Genomic DNA, 15,103 nt, shown 5'->3' on the forward strand with positions numbered 1-15,103 from the left:
GAAAATGATTTATGCATAAGAAATAGAGGATGTAATCATACATATTCATAATTTTGAATATCAGTAATCTTCCCATCCTTCCATTGTTATTTTCCCGCTCCTTTCAACAAAGAAGTATTCTTTTAATAAAAAAAAAAACACAAATCACTTGTTTTGCCATAGAAAGGTTGATAAAACTGATTCAACATGAGAGCATTCAAGTTTGTTATTATATGGGGAAATTAGCACAATTTCCTTTTGTTTCTTCTTCCCACATGAGACACCATTTGATGGAAAGGGAAATGTTATAAAAAATAACTGAATACTGATAGAGAAAAATCATGAGGTTTGCAAAACATGAAAAATGTTTTGACGATCTATGCAAGCTGTATAAGACTATAAGAAGTTTGACAAAATGTTTTTTTTCCCACAATGAGGCATGAGCCTGTTTTTTCTCTTTCTCTGCCTGCTTTGTTAAGGTGGGAAACTAAAATGCCATCAACTCTTTTTGCTTTCTGCAGAACAAAAATCTGATTATCAGTAGCCTCGTGTTCAGAGTTTCATTGGCATTATCAGCTTCTGAACTGAATTCAAAAACCTTATAAGAAAAAACCCAACTCCTTGAAATAATAAATATTTCTTTAAAAACTAGCTTTCCATCCACATAGGGCGTTGGAGCTCACCAAGATACATACACGACAAAATAAATAATAAAATTTGATAAACAAAATGCTGGGTGTTTGTTGTTAAAAACAGGTATATTGTAACCAGTTGCAGCACTTGATAAGGAATTCTTTTATGGACAAATTTCCTCTTAATGCTATCATTTCTTAGAACATTTATCACATTCCAATATAAATGAAGCCAATCTTTGCATTACTTAGAAATTCTTGTTTCTTACTATATTTTCTCTACAATTCAGATCGGGCCTCAATACAATAATGTAGCATTTGGGGAAAAAGATACAAGCCAAGAGAGCAGCCGCAGAGGCCAAAATAGAGAAGATCTCCACAGCCACCATGGACTTCCCTTTGGTGCTCAGGTAGGTGGGGAGGAATGAGATCCAAACACTGCAGAAGACCAGCATGCTGAAAGTAATAAACTTGGCTTCGTTAAAGCTGTCGGGCAATTTCCTAGCTAGAAAGGCCACTGTGAAACTGACAAGGGCCAAAAGACCTAGGTAGGCAAGGACAATGTAGAACATTAAAGCTGAGCCTTGCTTACATTCTAAAATGGTCTCTACAAACAAGGAGTGGAAGTCGAAGTTAGGAAATGGGGGAGAGGTTACCAGCCAGGTGGCACAAAGAAGGGCTTGGACCAGGGGACAAGCTAAGACAATGGAGTTGGTCAGTGGTTTTCCTAAAAGTTTCCTTGTCTTGTTCCCTGGCTTGGTGGCCATAAAGGCCAGAACCACCATAACAGTTTTCCCCAACACAGAGGAAACTGCAAGGGAAAAGAGAATGGCAAAAGCAGATTGTTGTAAGAAACAGGTGATCTTCCCTGGTTGACCAATGAAGAGGAAAGAGCAGAGGAAGCAGAGCAGGAGGGAAACCAGGAGGATGTAGGTGAGATCTCGGTTGTTGGCCTTCACGATGGGTGTGTCATGATGTTTATAGAAAATCACCAGGATTGCCGAAGTGATCACAGAGAAAAAGAGAGTGAGAAAAACTAAAATGTATCCCAGGGTGTCTTGATAGGCAAGGAAGTGGATCTTCTTGGCAATGCATTGGTCCTTGTCCTTGTTGGAATATTGGTCTTCTGGACAGGGTTCACATTGAGCTGCATCTGAAATAAAAATTATTTTTCTAAGTAATTCTTGAGCAACTGCCATTCACATTATCCCTCCCACAAGTGTGTTAGGGGTGTTTCCTTTCTGCTGTTGGCCTCCTCACAAAGGGAATGATGAAAGAACCCATGTGCTATTTATGGGGCAAAAAAAGAGCAAATCATCCTTCATTTATGATCATCCTGGGGATAGATTAGCCAGAGAAAATGATTGAGTGCTATACATTTACTGTGCACTTCAATAAGTAATATGTCTTTCAGCCTGAGATTCTTGCCTGTTTTTTCCACCATTTTAGAATGGTACCCACAGAAGAGATCTGTTATCCAGGAATGTTGCTGGATGTTGAATGCTGAATGTGGCTGTTTTGATCCTGAGTACATTATTCCTGCCTTAATCTCTCTGCTTTCTACTTCAAAAGTGTTCATTCAGACTTTTTTTTGCTCTCTCCTCCTCTATCAAAGAGACATACATCACCTCTTTCCCTGGCAGGTCTATTTCCTCAGAGGTTGATAGAGTTGCCGGAAGAAGCACATTGTAAATTATAGAATAAAAGCTTATATTTCATACCCCACTTCCTCAGGAAAAGATTGGAAGTTGGTTTCCCAATTGGATGTAAAATAGTAGCAGAAATGGAAGTTGGGATTGATAAATTGTACCCTCAAACTATCCTTGTTGAGAATTGGGAAAGGTGGCCTCTCTTCCCAGGACAGTTTAGATTTATAAACCTCAAGGTTCCTTTGAAAAGTATGAGTCATGTCAATTTAAAAATTGGCACAATAACAAAAATATACTGATTTAAAGAGTGACTTCCTTGATTCTGGAAGATTTAAATTTCATCTCTGCTCTACCTGTCTCATTAGAAATGGTCCCTTCTGGACAAGGGTCACAGTGGTAGCAGCAAACCTGCTTGCCTTCTGGAACTCTTCTCCTCTCTCCTGCATGGCATCTCTTCCTTCCACATCTGGCAATGGGGATTGCCTGAAAGACAAGTATTTGAAATTACTTAAAGAATGAACCTGCTCTATTCATTATTTTCCCTAGTCCTACTTCTATGTTCAGATTCTCTTTTAAAGCGATGCATTGCCATGGTCTATCAGAAATATAGAACAACTATATTTCCTGAGAGATTCAGGCCACTTGCATTCCTGAGACATCAATAGATGCTGGAGATTGAAACTGGGGTTTCCTCCTGCAGAGGAAGGATTCTAAATGAACCACAGCATTTCTAAAAGAAAGAACCATGAAGATACAACTGAGTGATAATGGTGCATGGAAATCACTGTTGCTTGCTGTACTTGCATCCTGCATTTCAAGCAGAAGTCGTTCCTAAGCCTAAGCCTTTGTGGAATGACACAAACCAGTTCTCAAAGGTGTTACATGCAAAGCAGGTTTTTCACCAAATGACTGTCATTATTTCTGACTCAATAGATTATTTTTCAGGTTAGGAAGATATTCTGCATGTCAATGTCTAAAGTGTTTCCATGACTACTATCAACTTGAGAAGGGGGGGAAATGCCATGCATACTTTTGGCCTGAGTAAAAAGTCTCATATTTCTGTAACTGGGATGTGAATACTCATGTCCAGAACCCTGCCTTAATTCCCTGTTGGAGGATGAGATTGATGACTTCAGGCAGAGGGGAGGGGACACAGGGCTAAAGTTCAGACACCATTAAGTGGGATTTAGTTTTGGCTCCACAGAAGTCTGTGCCAAGATGTTAGTCCTAAGAAATGAATGGGTTTTCTTTGAACTTTGTCTGGAGGCTCGTAAATTAATTAGGTCAGCTCTTGGAACCTTCACACTGCATCTCAGGAAGAGAATGAGTCTTTCCCTGAGGTTACATTTCCTTGCAGCTCACCTTTGTGGCCCAGGTGATTCCATCAGAGTTAATGGTGAAATCTTGGCCTGGGGGAGCCTCAGGATTTACTTGTCCAACTTTCATGGGGACAAAAGATCGATTGGGGAAGAGAACCCAGTTGAGAAGATCATAACAAGCAGATCCCAGTCCATCTTCTGAGAAGGAAACTTCATCTCCAGCACTGTTGTTGAACTGCACAGTCCTCAAATAGGCAAGAATCTGAAAGAAATGAGACTTTCACAAATTGGAGTATTTGGGCTAGAGCTACAAATGAGACATCATAGTTTCTATCATCACATAATGTCCATCTTGAGAAAATGAATTAATATTTTGAGAAGCTAGTTCCATTTCTTGGTGGAGATCCAAGGAATGACCTGTAGCACCAAATATTTAACTCTGAAACTAAATATTTTCCCTTTATTCCTGGGCATGGTAATAAATTCGAATTTCACCAAAACTCAAGAATTTTAGTTCCACAATCTAAATTTAAGTTTAGATTTTCCTCTTTTGATACTTGGCTACATGCACTTTCCAATAGTTACTTTGGCCCAAGGTCTTGTTAACTGATAAATGAATGTTTGAAATGAATAAATGATTTCAATCAGAATCATAGCAAATTCAACTGCTTTTCTCTGGTTCATTGTTAAGGCAGCAGAATGCAGGAACCAGGTTTGATCCACTGGGCCATGTGGAAGGAAGCATCTGGCCTGGTTGGTCACTTCACCAGAGAGGTCCAACATTTTAGCCTTTGATGCAAGTAATCTGATGAATTTCAGACCCAAGTTCTTGTTAACTGATAAATGAATGCTTGAAATGAATAAATGATTTCTATCAGAAAAATGGAAAATTCAGGGGGGACTTTCAGTTGGAGTCTCAGTGAAAACAGCTGGAAAATGGCAGAGCTCTACCAGCTCCATGAAATGCAACTAGCAACTGCTTGCTGGGAAACCCTATGGGGTTAATGATCCCTGGAGGGGAGGTAAAGAAAGGAAAGGTCCTTCATCGATCACGAGGACACTGCAATTTCCTCACTGATCTGAAAAAAAGCACTAGCACTAGCAGGGGAAACAGTCATTTTTCGTCAGTCACAAGATGGGAGATCTGAGACACTAAGATCTTGCACTGGAGTGATGTGTGGACAGAGCACCGAGGGGAAAAAATTCCAACAGCTACTGAATTTTTTGGAGCATAAGACACACGCTTTTTCCTTTAAACAGAGGCTGAAATTCTGGGTGCGTCTTATACACCGAATACAGCATTCTTGCCTCCTGAAGCCCCACCTCTTCACCAAAATGGCCATGCATAACCTTATGGAGGCTTTCAGACAGCTCCTGGGGCCTGGGAAGGGCAGAAATGAGCCTAAAATGGTTTTTTCTCTCCCCCCAGGCCCCAAGAAGCACTCTGTAAGCCTCCTCCAAGAAGGAATAATGAGTTTGTGTAAAAATGCTAGAAAGACATATATGATTCCAAGAGAGAAACATAAAAGAATCTCTAAAAATTGATAAATGATGAAATCCTAAAAAGACTAAGAGATGATGGATCGAGATGTAAGATTTTGCAATATAGTAACAATAGAAATAAGTGGAAAGTTTAAACTGGGAAAATAGTGATCTATATATAGACATATAATGGAATTTATTCTAAATACAGATACATTAAGATTAGGAGATGGAATACTAGAATTAGGTACTGTATATTTAAAGGCATTATTATGATCAATCAACCGGATGTAAAAATATATAGAGTTTTCCAGGTTTTCTTGGGATTGAGTAAATCTTATTGACAACTGATTTTATTGGTATTTACAGAAAATCGAGATATTGAAAATGTGGTGGAGCACCAAGTGATCAATTGGGAAAATAGTATAATATTGATTGATACACAGAAGAATATATTAGTTTAGTTTGGTTTATTGTCATTGAACCTTGTACAATGGAATTAAATGTGATCTTTAGTGTACAATGACAGTTCAGGTTGTGGTTGTTAAGGAATCATGTGCAGGCATTAAGCACACCATCAAGTGGTGGCTGGTTTCCTCATTGACTTGACTTCTTGGAAGTTGGCAGTGAAGATCACAAGGGGCGATGGTGTGACTGTGGGAAGCTGTGACCACTGTCACTGTGTGCCGGTTGCCAAGTGCCCCAGTCATGGTCCTGTGACTGTTGGGACACTGCGACAGCCACAACTTCAAGGACCAGCCATAAGTCCTCTTGTTGAGCACCGTTGTAACTTCGAATGGTTGTTGAACAAGAAGTCACTAAGGGAGGACTACCTGTATAGTCAAAAGCTCTTCCCTGCCTTTCATGGTTGACAAAGCATAATGCTAACCCTGATGGCAACAATCGGACCAACCACTTGGTGGGTGGGGTCTCTGGCATGTTGCCAAAACCATCTCTTCATGCTTTTTGAAAGAATGGTGTGGGGGGGGGGGAACCTTATTATTTCTTCAAAGGTGATGTCATATATATGTATGTATATGTATATGTATGTATGTGTGTATATATATATATATATATGTTATATTTATGCTGATGTGTTAACCATTGAGCTACAAAGCTCGACTCCTTATCAGCCAGCCAGGGTGAGAGGTATATATTTAAAGTCACAACCCCTATTGCCTAAGAGGCAATAGAGCACAGGTTCGATTCCCAACATGGGTATGACTAGCTGATGAGAGCTAAATAGCTTGAAATAGATCTATACTAGTCTCCCTTTATTTATTTATCAGCATAAATATAACAAATGTAACAAAAAGGCAACAGTAAAAAATATTGGGTTTCTGTCTGGATGGTCTCTTGTGACGAGCCGAAGACAGAGAGTGGAAGTGTGACCTTCCTCCCATATTTGGGCATACCAGGGGTTGTGACTTTAAATATATACCTCTCACCCTGGTTGGCTGATAAGGAGTCGAGCTCTGTAGCTCAATGGTTAACACATCTGCCTAAGAGGCAATAGAGCACAGGTTCGATTCCCAGCATGGGTATAGCTAGCTGATGAGAGCTAAATAGCTTGAAATAGATCTATACTAGTCTCCCTTTATTTATTTATCAGCATAAATATAACATATATATATATATATATATATATATATATATATATATATATATATATATATATATATATATATATATATATATATATATATATGCACACATACATACACATACACACACACATACACACACACACACACACACACACACACATATATAATGAGAACATTAAGGCTAGGAGTTGGAAGAGAAAAATGTCTATGTCTATGCAATTGCACTATTACTGTGAGCACTGTGTGAAAAATATGTCAACCCAATTATTACACTGTCAACAAAAAATGTTGGTTATTAAAGAAAAACTAAAATAAAGCATGTGCAAAAAAAGCCCCATGGAAAATTAAACTGATTGGATCAAGCTCATTGTCAAAGACAGCAGAATGCAGGAAACAACTTTGATCTACTGGGCCCTGTGGAGGGAAGCACCTGACCTGTTTGATCACTTCACTATTCAGAGAGGTCCAAACTTTTAGCCTTTGATGCAGGAAATTCTGATGAATTTCAGACCGGGAACCTATTAGGACCCCTTTGAATCTTGCTCTGTGCAGTGGTTGACATAGAAACAGAATCACAGTTTGGGACGTCCTCTAGTCCAACCCCCTGATCAAGCAACAGACCCTCTACAGTTTTAGACAAGTGGCAATCCTGTCTCTTCTTCAGCGACCCCAGCAATGAGGCACCCACGACTTCTAAAGGTAAGCCGTTCCTTAAGAAATTTCTCCTTAGCTCTAGGTTGCTTCTCTCCTTGGTTAGTTTTCATCCATTATTAATCACACATCAAGCTGAGTATCACAACACATGGTAAATTAAAGAAAAGGGCAGGGTCTCAGATGAATTGGTATGGGAGCACTCAGACATTTAATCAGCAACAGAAGAGATTCATATGGGGAGCTTCTAAGCGTCTGGACTGAGTCAAAAGCCACAGAAATTACCTGCCATGACTGGACAGTTGAGGTCCTCTTTCCAAGCCTCATCATGGTCGGACGGGCTCTGGATCCATGCACTGCATGTAAAGCGTGTGCCAGAGCATAAACAGCATTGTAGATATTGTAACTTTCTCCTGTCATTCTCTTTTCAATAGTGTAATTGGGCAGATTCTGCACATTCTCTTTTCCTGTACATTGTTTTTTCCCCTTTGGAGGGATCTTTCCTGATTTATGGATCTTGCAGTCAAAGGTCAATTCCCACCATTGAGGGAGAAAGACATCTCCTTGGGGCTTCAAGGGGTCTAAAGAAAGGAGGAAGTGGCTGAATTTTGAGACATCTCCAGAGTGGTCCCTAAAATGTAAGACCCCATGAAAAAGCTTTATAAATGACAATGTGGGTTCATATTCGTTCAGTCCAAGTTTCCAATGAGAAGTGAAGATAAAAACTTTCCTATATGATACTTTCATGAATTGTTCATAAAAAAAGACTGCCCCTATTAAACTGTCAGTTACAGTTGGGACTGCAAACAGAATAAAAACTTCTGCTTTTTTAAACAAGGTACGGAAATTGAGAATTAACTTTTTCATAGTATTTCCAAAACTATCCAATTTCTGCATTAGAGTGAAGGCCAGGCAGATCTCCTTCTCCTGGAGCATCGGCGTCAGAGTTGAAATGAAACGTTCTCCATTGTCATCCTCAGGGGCCAGAAGCCCAATCCAGTTCCACTGGAAATGCAGGAGCAGCTGGACTAAACCCACATACTGAGAAGATTCCTTGGGATTCATCCGGAAGAAGGAAGGATAAACTCTTCTCTCTCCCTCAGAGAACTCAAAGCCAACACCGAGCTGGAGAAAAAGAGATTCTCTTTTCAAAGACAAAGTCAAAGTTTTATCCTGACTTTAGTAGTGACCATTGTGTGTTTGATGGCCCTCACAGTGGGCTGACTCTCTTTGACTGGCAAACCTAATCTTTTCCCCTTCTTAGCCATTTTATTGGTTGTGGTATTTCAGAAGACAAGAGAAGGTTACACTTTAATAAAAATAAAATTAAGAGTCAAAAACTCATTACATTCCCCCTCTCCAACAAAAATATTTTTTAGTTTTATCTTTAGCTTCTGTGTGTGCTTCTGATCTTTGTCTATTCCATACTGTATCCAAGAGAGCTTTCTTACCTGTGGGACCATAAAGATGCTGAAGATGGACGCCATCAGCCTTGAGAATTTGGCATTGAGACCCCCAATGATGGACAGCAGAGTGTCCTGCCGGTCACATTTGTAACCTGGAACCATTTTGGCTTGTGAGGAGAGCATGGAGAGACTTTTAAAGGAAATATCCATCTCCCTCTGGAAATGGCGGTAGATGTGGAAGCCCAGGGTGATGTTGGAGAGCAGAAGAAAATCCTTATTGGCCTCGGAGACAGCAAACATCAAGGCAAGGAACTGCTGGTAGTAACTGGTGATGACTCTGTAGTGAGAAAACCATTGGAGGACATTACAGGAAAGCTTCTGCATGGCTGTAGAATTGGCTTTACTGTTTGTGGGGGGGGGACTTTTGGGGGAAGAAACTCACAACTTGGGTTTGGGTTTTTTTTTCAAAGGATTTCCCTTCACTAAACTTGGGTGACTTTGTGAGAAAGGAGAGAAGCCTTTCCATAGGTATCATGGGCTGTTTCATATTCTGTATCATCCCTGCCATATTCACTTTGCTGCAGAGGCTGCAATCCTTTCTAACTGCCCCCCTTTCACCATAATTATTTAATGTCTTTCTTGGAGCAGCTTCTTCAGGCAGGGTAAACATTGCTGAGTATAGGACCACAGTGGGGGGTGGTCACCTCATAGATGTACTGAAGGCCATTGTACATGAGCAATGCTGACTCCAAAACTAAAGAGTTATTCTGCTAACTCCTGAACACTTGAAGAGTGTTGAGCTTTTATCTGAATTTTCTACCAGAATTTATTGTGTAAACTATTTAGATTATTATTACTATTCAACTTGTTCACTAAGCCAGCACAGGTTCCATCTTCATTTCTGTTTTTTATCGTCTTCGTGATGAAGAGATTCCAGCCTATTTTTAGAGCTTGCTATTTTATTGAAAAAAGCACAAAATGTGTACTACACCAGGACAGTTCAAAGCACTAGAAGAAGGATTTCTGAAAGGGGTCCCAGAATTTATAGCAAAGAGAATAATGATCTGCATGTTTCCCCTCCAGCTGAAACTTACGTATCTTGTAGAGGATGATTCAATGTATTAAAGTCTTGGACAGGAGAATCGAAAATATTTCCAAAGGGAAAATTCCCACCAATAATGAGATCACCAGACCTATAGTGGCGTTCCTCTAATGAGATATAATTCTTAAGCACACAAATGGTTTGCAGCCTCTTTGCTGTATTTGGAGCCAGGAGCCAGAAGAGCATCAGCATCAGAAGCAGCATGACTTCTGCCCTGTCGTTCTTATCACTTTCCCTCCTAGAACAGGAATCAAGGTTTATGCAGAAACTGATTTGAAGGTTGATTCTGAAATCTCACTGGAACTTTAGCAGAGCAGACACCATCTGTGCCACCCGGATGGCACCAGGACAGATTTATATCAACCATGCTTCCTCTTACCTCTGTTTGGGCTGTGACCATAGATGAAACAAAGGCATGTGAGTCTCTTCATACCCAGGAATTAGTTGTTTGCAAGACAGGCTAAGGTGAGATGTTCTGCCCCCACCTGGAGAACTCAGAGATATTTTTTATAGCTTGGAAGCTTTTGTATCTAGAAATCCACAGGGGATATACTAAGAATTACTCTACTTTTGATAATTGCAAGGAAAAGCAATTGTTCTACCCTTGCAGCAATAGTTTCTCATACAACTGAATGGGGAAAAACATGTTTGTGTTTCTTGTAATGCACAGAGAAGATGGAGTCATTGTGAAGTTATTAATTTGACCTCCATGAAACTGACCTCCTGCAAACATGTTGGAGATTGGTTTGCGCCATAACTGGTCAGCTAGTAGCTAGCTCCCCCCCCCAAGAAAGAGGATGAAAATCTGGGTGTGTCTTATAGACTGAATACAGCATTTTTGGCCTCTGGAAACCCCACCCCCTTCATAAAAATGGATGCGCAGAGGTTCGGGAAGTCTGCAAAGTGTTCCTGGAGGCTTGAGAGGGCAAAAACTGGAAGGAAATGGGCTGGTTTTTTGCTTGTTTTTGCCCCCCCCCCAGCCCCCAGGAGCACTCTACAAGCCACCTAAAGGCTATATATGCCTTTTTTTTGGCAAAAATGGGCCCATTTTCTGCTCATTTCTGCCCCACCAACCTAAGGTGATCAGATTTTCAGATTGGTAAAGAGGAACACCATTGACCGGGGGGGGGGGAGCTAGGCCGCGGCGGTTAGTGCCAGCCCGCGGCCTCGCTAGGGACGTCTGGTCACCCTAATTATATATATCCTCTCTCTCTCTATCCATCCATCGGTCTGTCTGTCTATCTGCCTGCCTATCTGTCTATCTAGTTAGGGTATCCCTCTCCCTCTTACCCCCCTCTCTCTCCATCTGTCTATCTGCCTGCCTACCTATCTCTCTCTCTTTCTCTCTATCCCTCTGTCTATCTGCCTGCCTATCTGTCTATCTAGTTATGGTCTCTCTCTCTCTCCCTCCCTTCCTCCCTCTCTCCCTCCCTCTCCCTCTCCCTCTCTCTTTCCTTAAATTCTGAAGCCTGAAGAGGGAAGAAGCTGAAAATAGTAAAGCTCCTCAAGGATCAATTCTTCTGCTTTTGATTTGCATTAGTACGACAGCACGTTTCTACTAAGCTCCTGTAAATCTATGCTTTTGATACACATACTGCTGCAAAGCATTCACTAAAAGATTGCATGTGTTATCATTTTTCCTAGCTGGGTCTTTGGTGCAATAAGTAAAAGAATTTGCAAGCATGTAGGTATGACATATGGCGAACTCATGTAACTTGAGGCTGCCACTTGTTCCTCTGAAGCCACAGCCATTTCTTCCTCTGAAATCTCTTCTCTTCAAATCAAAGTCCTTAAAACATTATGCCAAGCAAATTGGAGTTCTACAATTCAGATCCTGTTTCAACCATGATAATTGGCAACTTTTTTTTTTTACTACAACATGCCGTGCATATTTCATTATCTGAAACGTCATTGGAGGGATCAGGATGGGTCTTCAGCATTTTAAAAACAGGGATGCTGGAGCTAAAAACCTCAGTGTAAAATACTTCTAGGGAGAACTTGAGATTCTGTCCCTTGAGGCAAATTCATAAATTGGGAGTGGGGGGCAGGGAAGAACTTGGCATAGGCAAAAATGTTTACTTGTACTTTCAATGTTTTCTGTTAAACCAGTGTTGGGAAAGAGTTATGGGAATTTAATTAAGCCTGTTGTAGTAATTAAGGTATTACTACAACAGGTTTTGGGGATAGACTTGGAAGAGGGAAACACTCTTAACACCATGGAGATCAGAAGCTCACATAATGGGGCTTCTCAGATTCAAGGGCTGCTAAGCCAAAGGTGGACAAATCCATGCTGAAAAACCAGAGAACCAGGAAAGATTCTAGATCGATGTACTATATAGGAACCGGGGACGCAGTGAAGAGCGCGCAGCCCAGACGTTCATTTCCCACCCTGAGTTCGAGTCCCGTCAAACTCAGCACGCCTGGCAATTTCTTTTTATTTATTCCCTCGGAAACTTTTCCACGTAAACCACCACATCATGAAATCTTGTTCTCACGACCAGTGTCATTTAGAAAAGGGATTGAAATAGGTTTATTAGGCAGAGTTGGGAGAGAGAAGAACCTGTCAGAAACCTTAGGCAGCTCCTGTAAAGCAGCAGCCCCTCCACTCCATCACGTTAGACGGATTACAACTGGGGGGGGCAGCAGATCAACTCACCCAAGGGTTCCCTGCCTGGGTAGGTAGATAGGGCTGCACCCGGTTTAACCAGTTCCGCCCACCTAAAGTGACGGAACTCGCTTTATAAAAAATAAAATAAAACTTGATAAAAGCTGCCAAAATTTGGAACGACCCCGCTCCGGATACCACGCCCTGGGAAGAGGAAAAAATGCACAACTATGTGCCATCTTGCAAATTCTGACCGGCAACCGCACATTGCAAATTCCCTGAGCGCAAAGTGAATGGTTGGGAAGCGGGTCACGGGGAGCTTAGAGCAAGAAAGAGCTGGAGAGATCCATGCTCTTTGAGAGCTTGGAAAGCAGGGGATTACGCCGTCTTGGCCAGCCGATCCCCCCCACCCCCCACCCCTGTCCTCTTTTCTCCGCCTCCCCTTCCCCCATCTGCTGTGCGCCTCTCATCTCCAAGCCAAGCTCGGTCCAATTACCTTATATGAAAAGGCTCCGACGAAATGATCTGCTGATTCTCTTGCCCAGGAGTGCGTACCGGATGGAGCGATGGAGACGGGCTGTCCGGAGGAGGAAGAGGAGAAGGGAGACAGAAACAAGTTTCGCAAAATAATAATAATAAAACCCACGAGAATCTCCTCCGGCTTTATTCCATGCTCGGACGCGCCAAGATGTCGGTCCGAAATCCCAAGGAACCTGGGCGGGGGAACTCGGTGGCGACCACCTCCATCCCCGAGCCTCAAACCCTCTTCCTCCCATCCACTCCAAAACTCCTCGGGGCAGACGGCGGAGGAGGGGTGGAGGTAGAAGCGTTCAGTTTTAAAAAAAAAGACTGGGGAAAAAAAGAATTGAATTGAAAACAGTAACGAGAGAGACAAAAATCAGAGTATCCCCCAAAAAATCAACCCAACACTTTTTTTCTGTTGTTCTCTGCACTTCGCTCCAGGATCCAGATGAGGAAGGCTACGGCCATTCCCAAAACTTTTTTCCTCTCCCTCTTTCTCTCTCTTTCCCCCCAAAAAGCAGGACGTAATAGAGCTGTTTCGAGTCCCGATCATTCGGGATCCATTCAGAATCCTCTCGCTGCCAAACTCTTAAAGTTTTATCAACTCTACAACAAACCCCTTTTTCTCCCCTCTCTTCCCTTCCTTCGCTCGGTCACCCCCCCGAAGTTGAAACCTGAGCCGTTTCCTGGACGGCTCTCCTGCCAATCACGAGCGGGGCAGTGATTCCCCTACGGGCTTCAGACACATTGGAGAGAAGTGGGGTTCGCCTCTCACTTTCTCCTCGCAACTTTAAAGGAGCGCACACGCATGTGCCGTGGGGAAAATGCCTCCAAGCCGCTAGGGTGGATTCTCAGTCATCCTGGAGTTTTCCCGCCCGGATGTCCAAAGCCTTCCAGCCCTCCTGGGGTGAGTCAGCTGCGGTGCAGCCAGTGGTGGGCAGGAAGGTTTTGGGCAGCTCCTGGCCAGCGGGTGTCCGGGCGGGAAGAGCCAGCGGGGGTGGCGGTGGCATCTTTGCTGCGGAGAAGAGGCACAGCAGCACCAGCAGCAGGGCAGCCTCCATCGGGTAGCAAGGCGAGCTGCGTACACGAGGCTGCTCAGCCAGCCCGCCCCGCGACTCCTGTTAGTGCTCGGCAGCACGTACCTGCCACTCCGCCTCCAGCCCTGCAGGCCGTCCTCCCGGCGCACAGTCACTATCATCCTGCAATTCCTTGGCGGCGTCGGTGGCAGCGGCGGCCGCAAGACCTCTTCTTCTTCAGCCACCGTCATCTTGGCTCCCCCTCCCTCCAAGCCCCCTCCCTCAGCTTCCCTCAGGCCCCGCCCTGCTCTTCCGTCGCCCTCGCACAGCGGGTCCTGGCTGCACTGCCGATACCCTTTCGTCCACTCACCCATGAAAATCGGGACTTTTTAAAAACGTCGCGGGACGCGGGACAAATTATGAAAAAGCGTGACTATCGCACCAAAAGCGGGACATCTGGTCACCTTACACCAACCCCCAGGAGCACTTTGCAGGCCTCTCAAACTCTCTGCATGCCCTGTTTTTCACAAAAAATGAAGCATGCAGAGGGTTGGGAGGTCTGCAGAGTGCAAACCCTTTTTAAAATTTACCTTTTCAAAATCTTGGTGCATCTTTCATTCTGAAAAATATGGTATATAGTGGTATGTGATTCTCTCTTTCATGTGAAGGAGGTTCCATTCAATGTTGGTTGGAGGGACCGATTGAACCAAATGCACCAACTTTCAGGGTGCATCTGGAAGAATATGTGCCTATAGTTCAAGCCCCTTTCCTCCCAAAACCACTGTGAATGGAATGCAGGAGCCAAAACCAATAATCAAATCACGTGGCAGTTTTTATTGTTAAGGGTGTAATATGGACAAACCCTGTCTGGAGAATCGTGGGAAGAACTCCAAAAGAGAAAGGTAATACCTTTTGTATAGTGGGAACTTAAGATAGGCAGACATCATACAGATAAACAATTGAGAAATATTGTTCTTTTTAAAAAGCAGTGTTAATTGCTGCACCTTTCTCATATTAAGTATATTAGCTCAAGTTCATGTTAGGAAAAACTTTCAGTCTTAAAGGTTTGGTGAGGAGAAATCCAAAAATTCTTTTAAAGAATTTAAATTAAATTTGAGGCTGCCTCTGCTTTA

General features: G+C 42.6%; 1 protein-coding gene across 1 annotated transcript; it reads right to left on the reverse strand.

Annotated features, from left to right (window-relative positions):
* Nucleotides 1-859: 859 nt before the first annotated feature.
* On the reverse strand, nt 860-14,221 carry LOC116506727 (vomeronasal type-2 receptor 26-like). The gene is made up of 7 exons (XM_032214616.1): nt 14,097-14,221; nt 9,820-10,065; nt 8,771-9,062; nt 8,162-8,324; nt 7,605-7,900; nt 2,614-2,743; nt 860-1,764 (listed from the first exon to the last, which is right to left on the reverse strand). The coding sequence occupies exons 1-7, from the start codon at nt 14,219-14,221 to the stop codon at nt 860-862; spliced, it is 2,157 nt and encodes a 718-aa protein (XP_032070507.1).
* Nucleotides 14,222-15,103: the final 882 nt, after the last annotated feature.

This window comes from Thamnophis elegans, chromosome 1 (assembly GCF_009769535.1).
Source record: "Thamnophis elegans isolate rThaEle1 chromosome 1, rThaEle1.pri, whole genome shotgun sequence".
NCBI classification, from domain to species: Eukaryota; Metazoa; Chordata; class Lepidosauria; order Squamata; family Colubridae; genus Thamnophis; species Thamnophis elegans.

What these genes read in the sequence shown, in the direction of transcription:
- LOC116506727 (XM_032214616.1), bottom strand. Translation starts at nt 14,221, where the DNA reads ATGACGGTGGCTGAAGAAGAAGAGGTCTTGCGGCCGCCGCTGCCACCG. An exon ending in AATCATCCTCTACAAGATAC is followed by an intron (nt 9,063 to 9,819) that starts GTAAGTTTCAGC and finishes TTCTCACTACAG; the next exon opens with AGTCATCACCAGTTACTACC. An exon ending in AAAGTTAATTCTCAATTTCC is followed by an intron (nt 7,901 to 8,161) that starts GTACCTTGTTTA and finishes TCCTTTCTTTAG; the next exon opens with ACCCCTTGAAGCCCCAAGGA.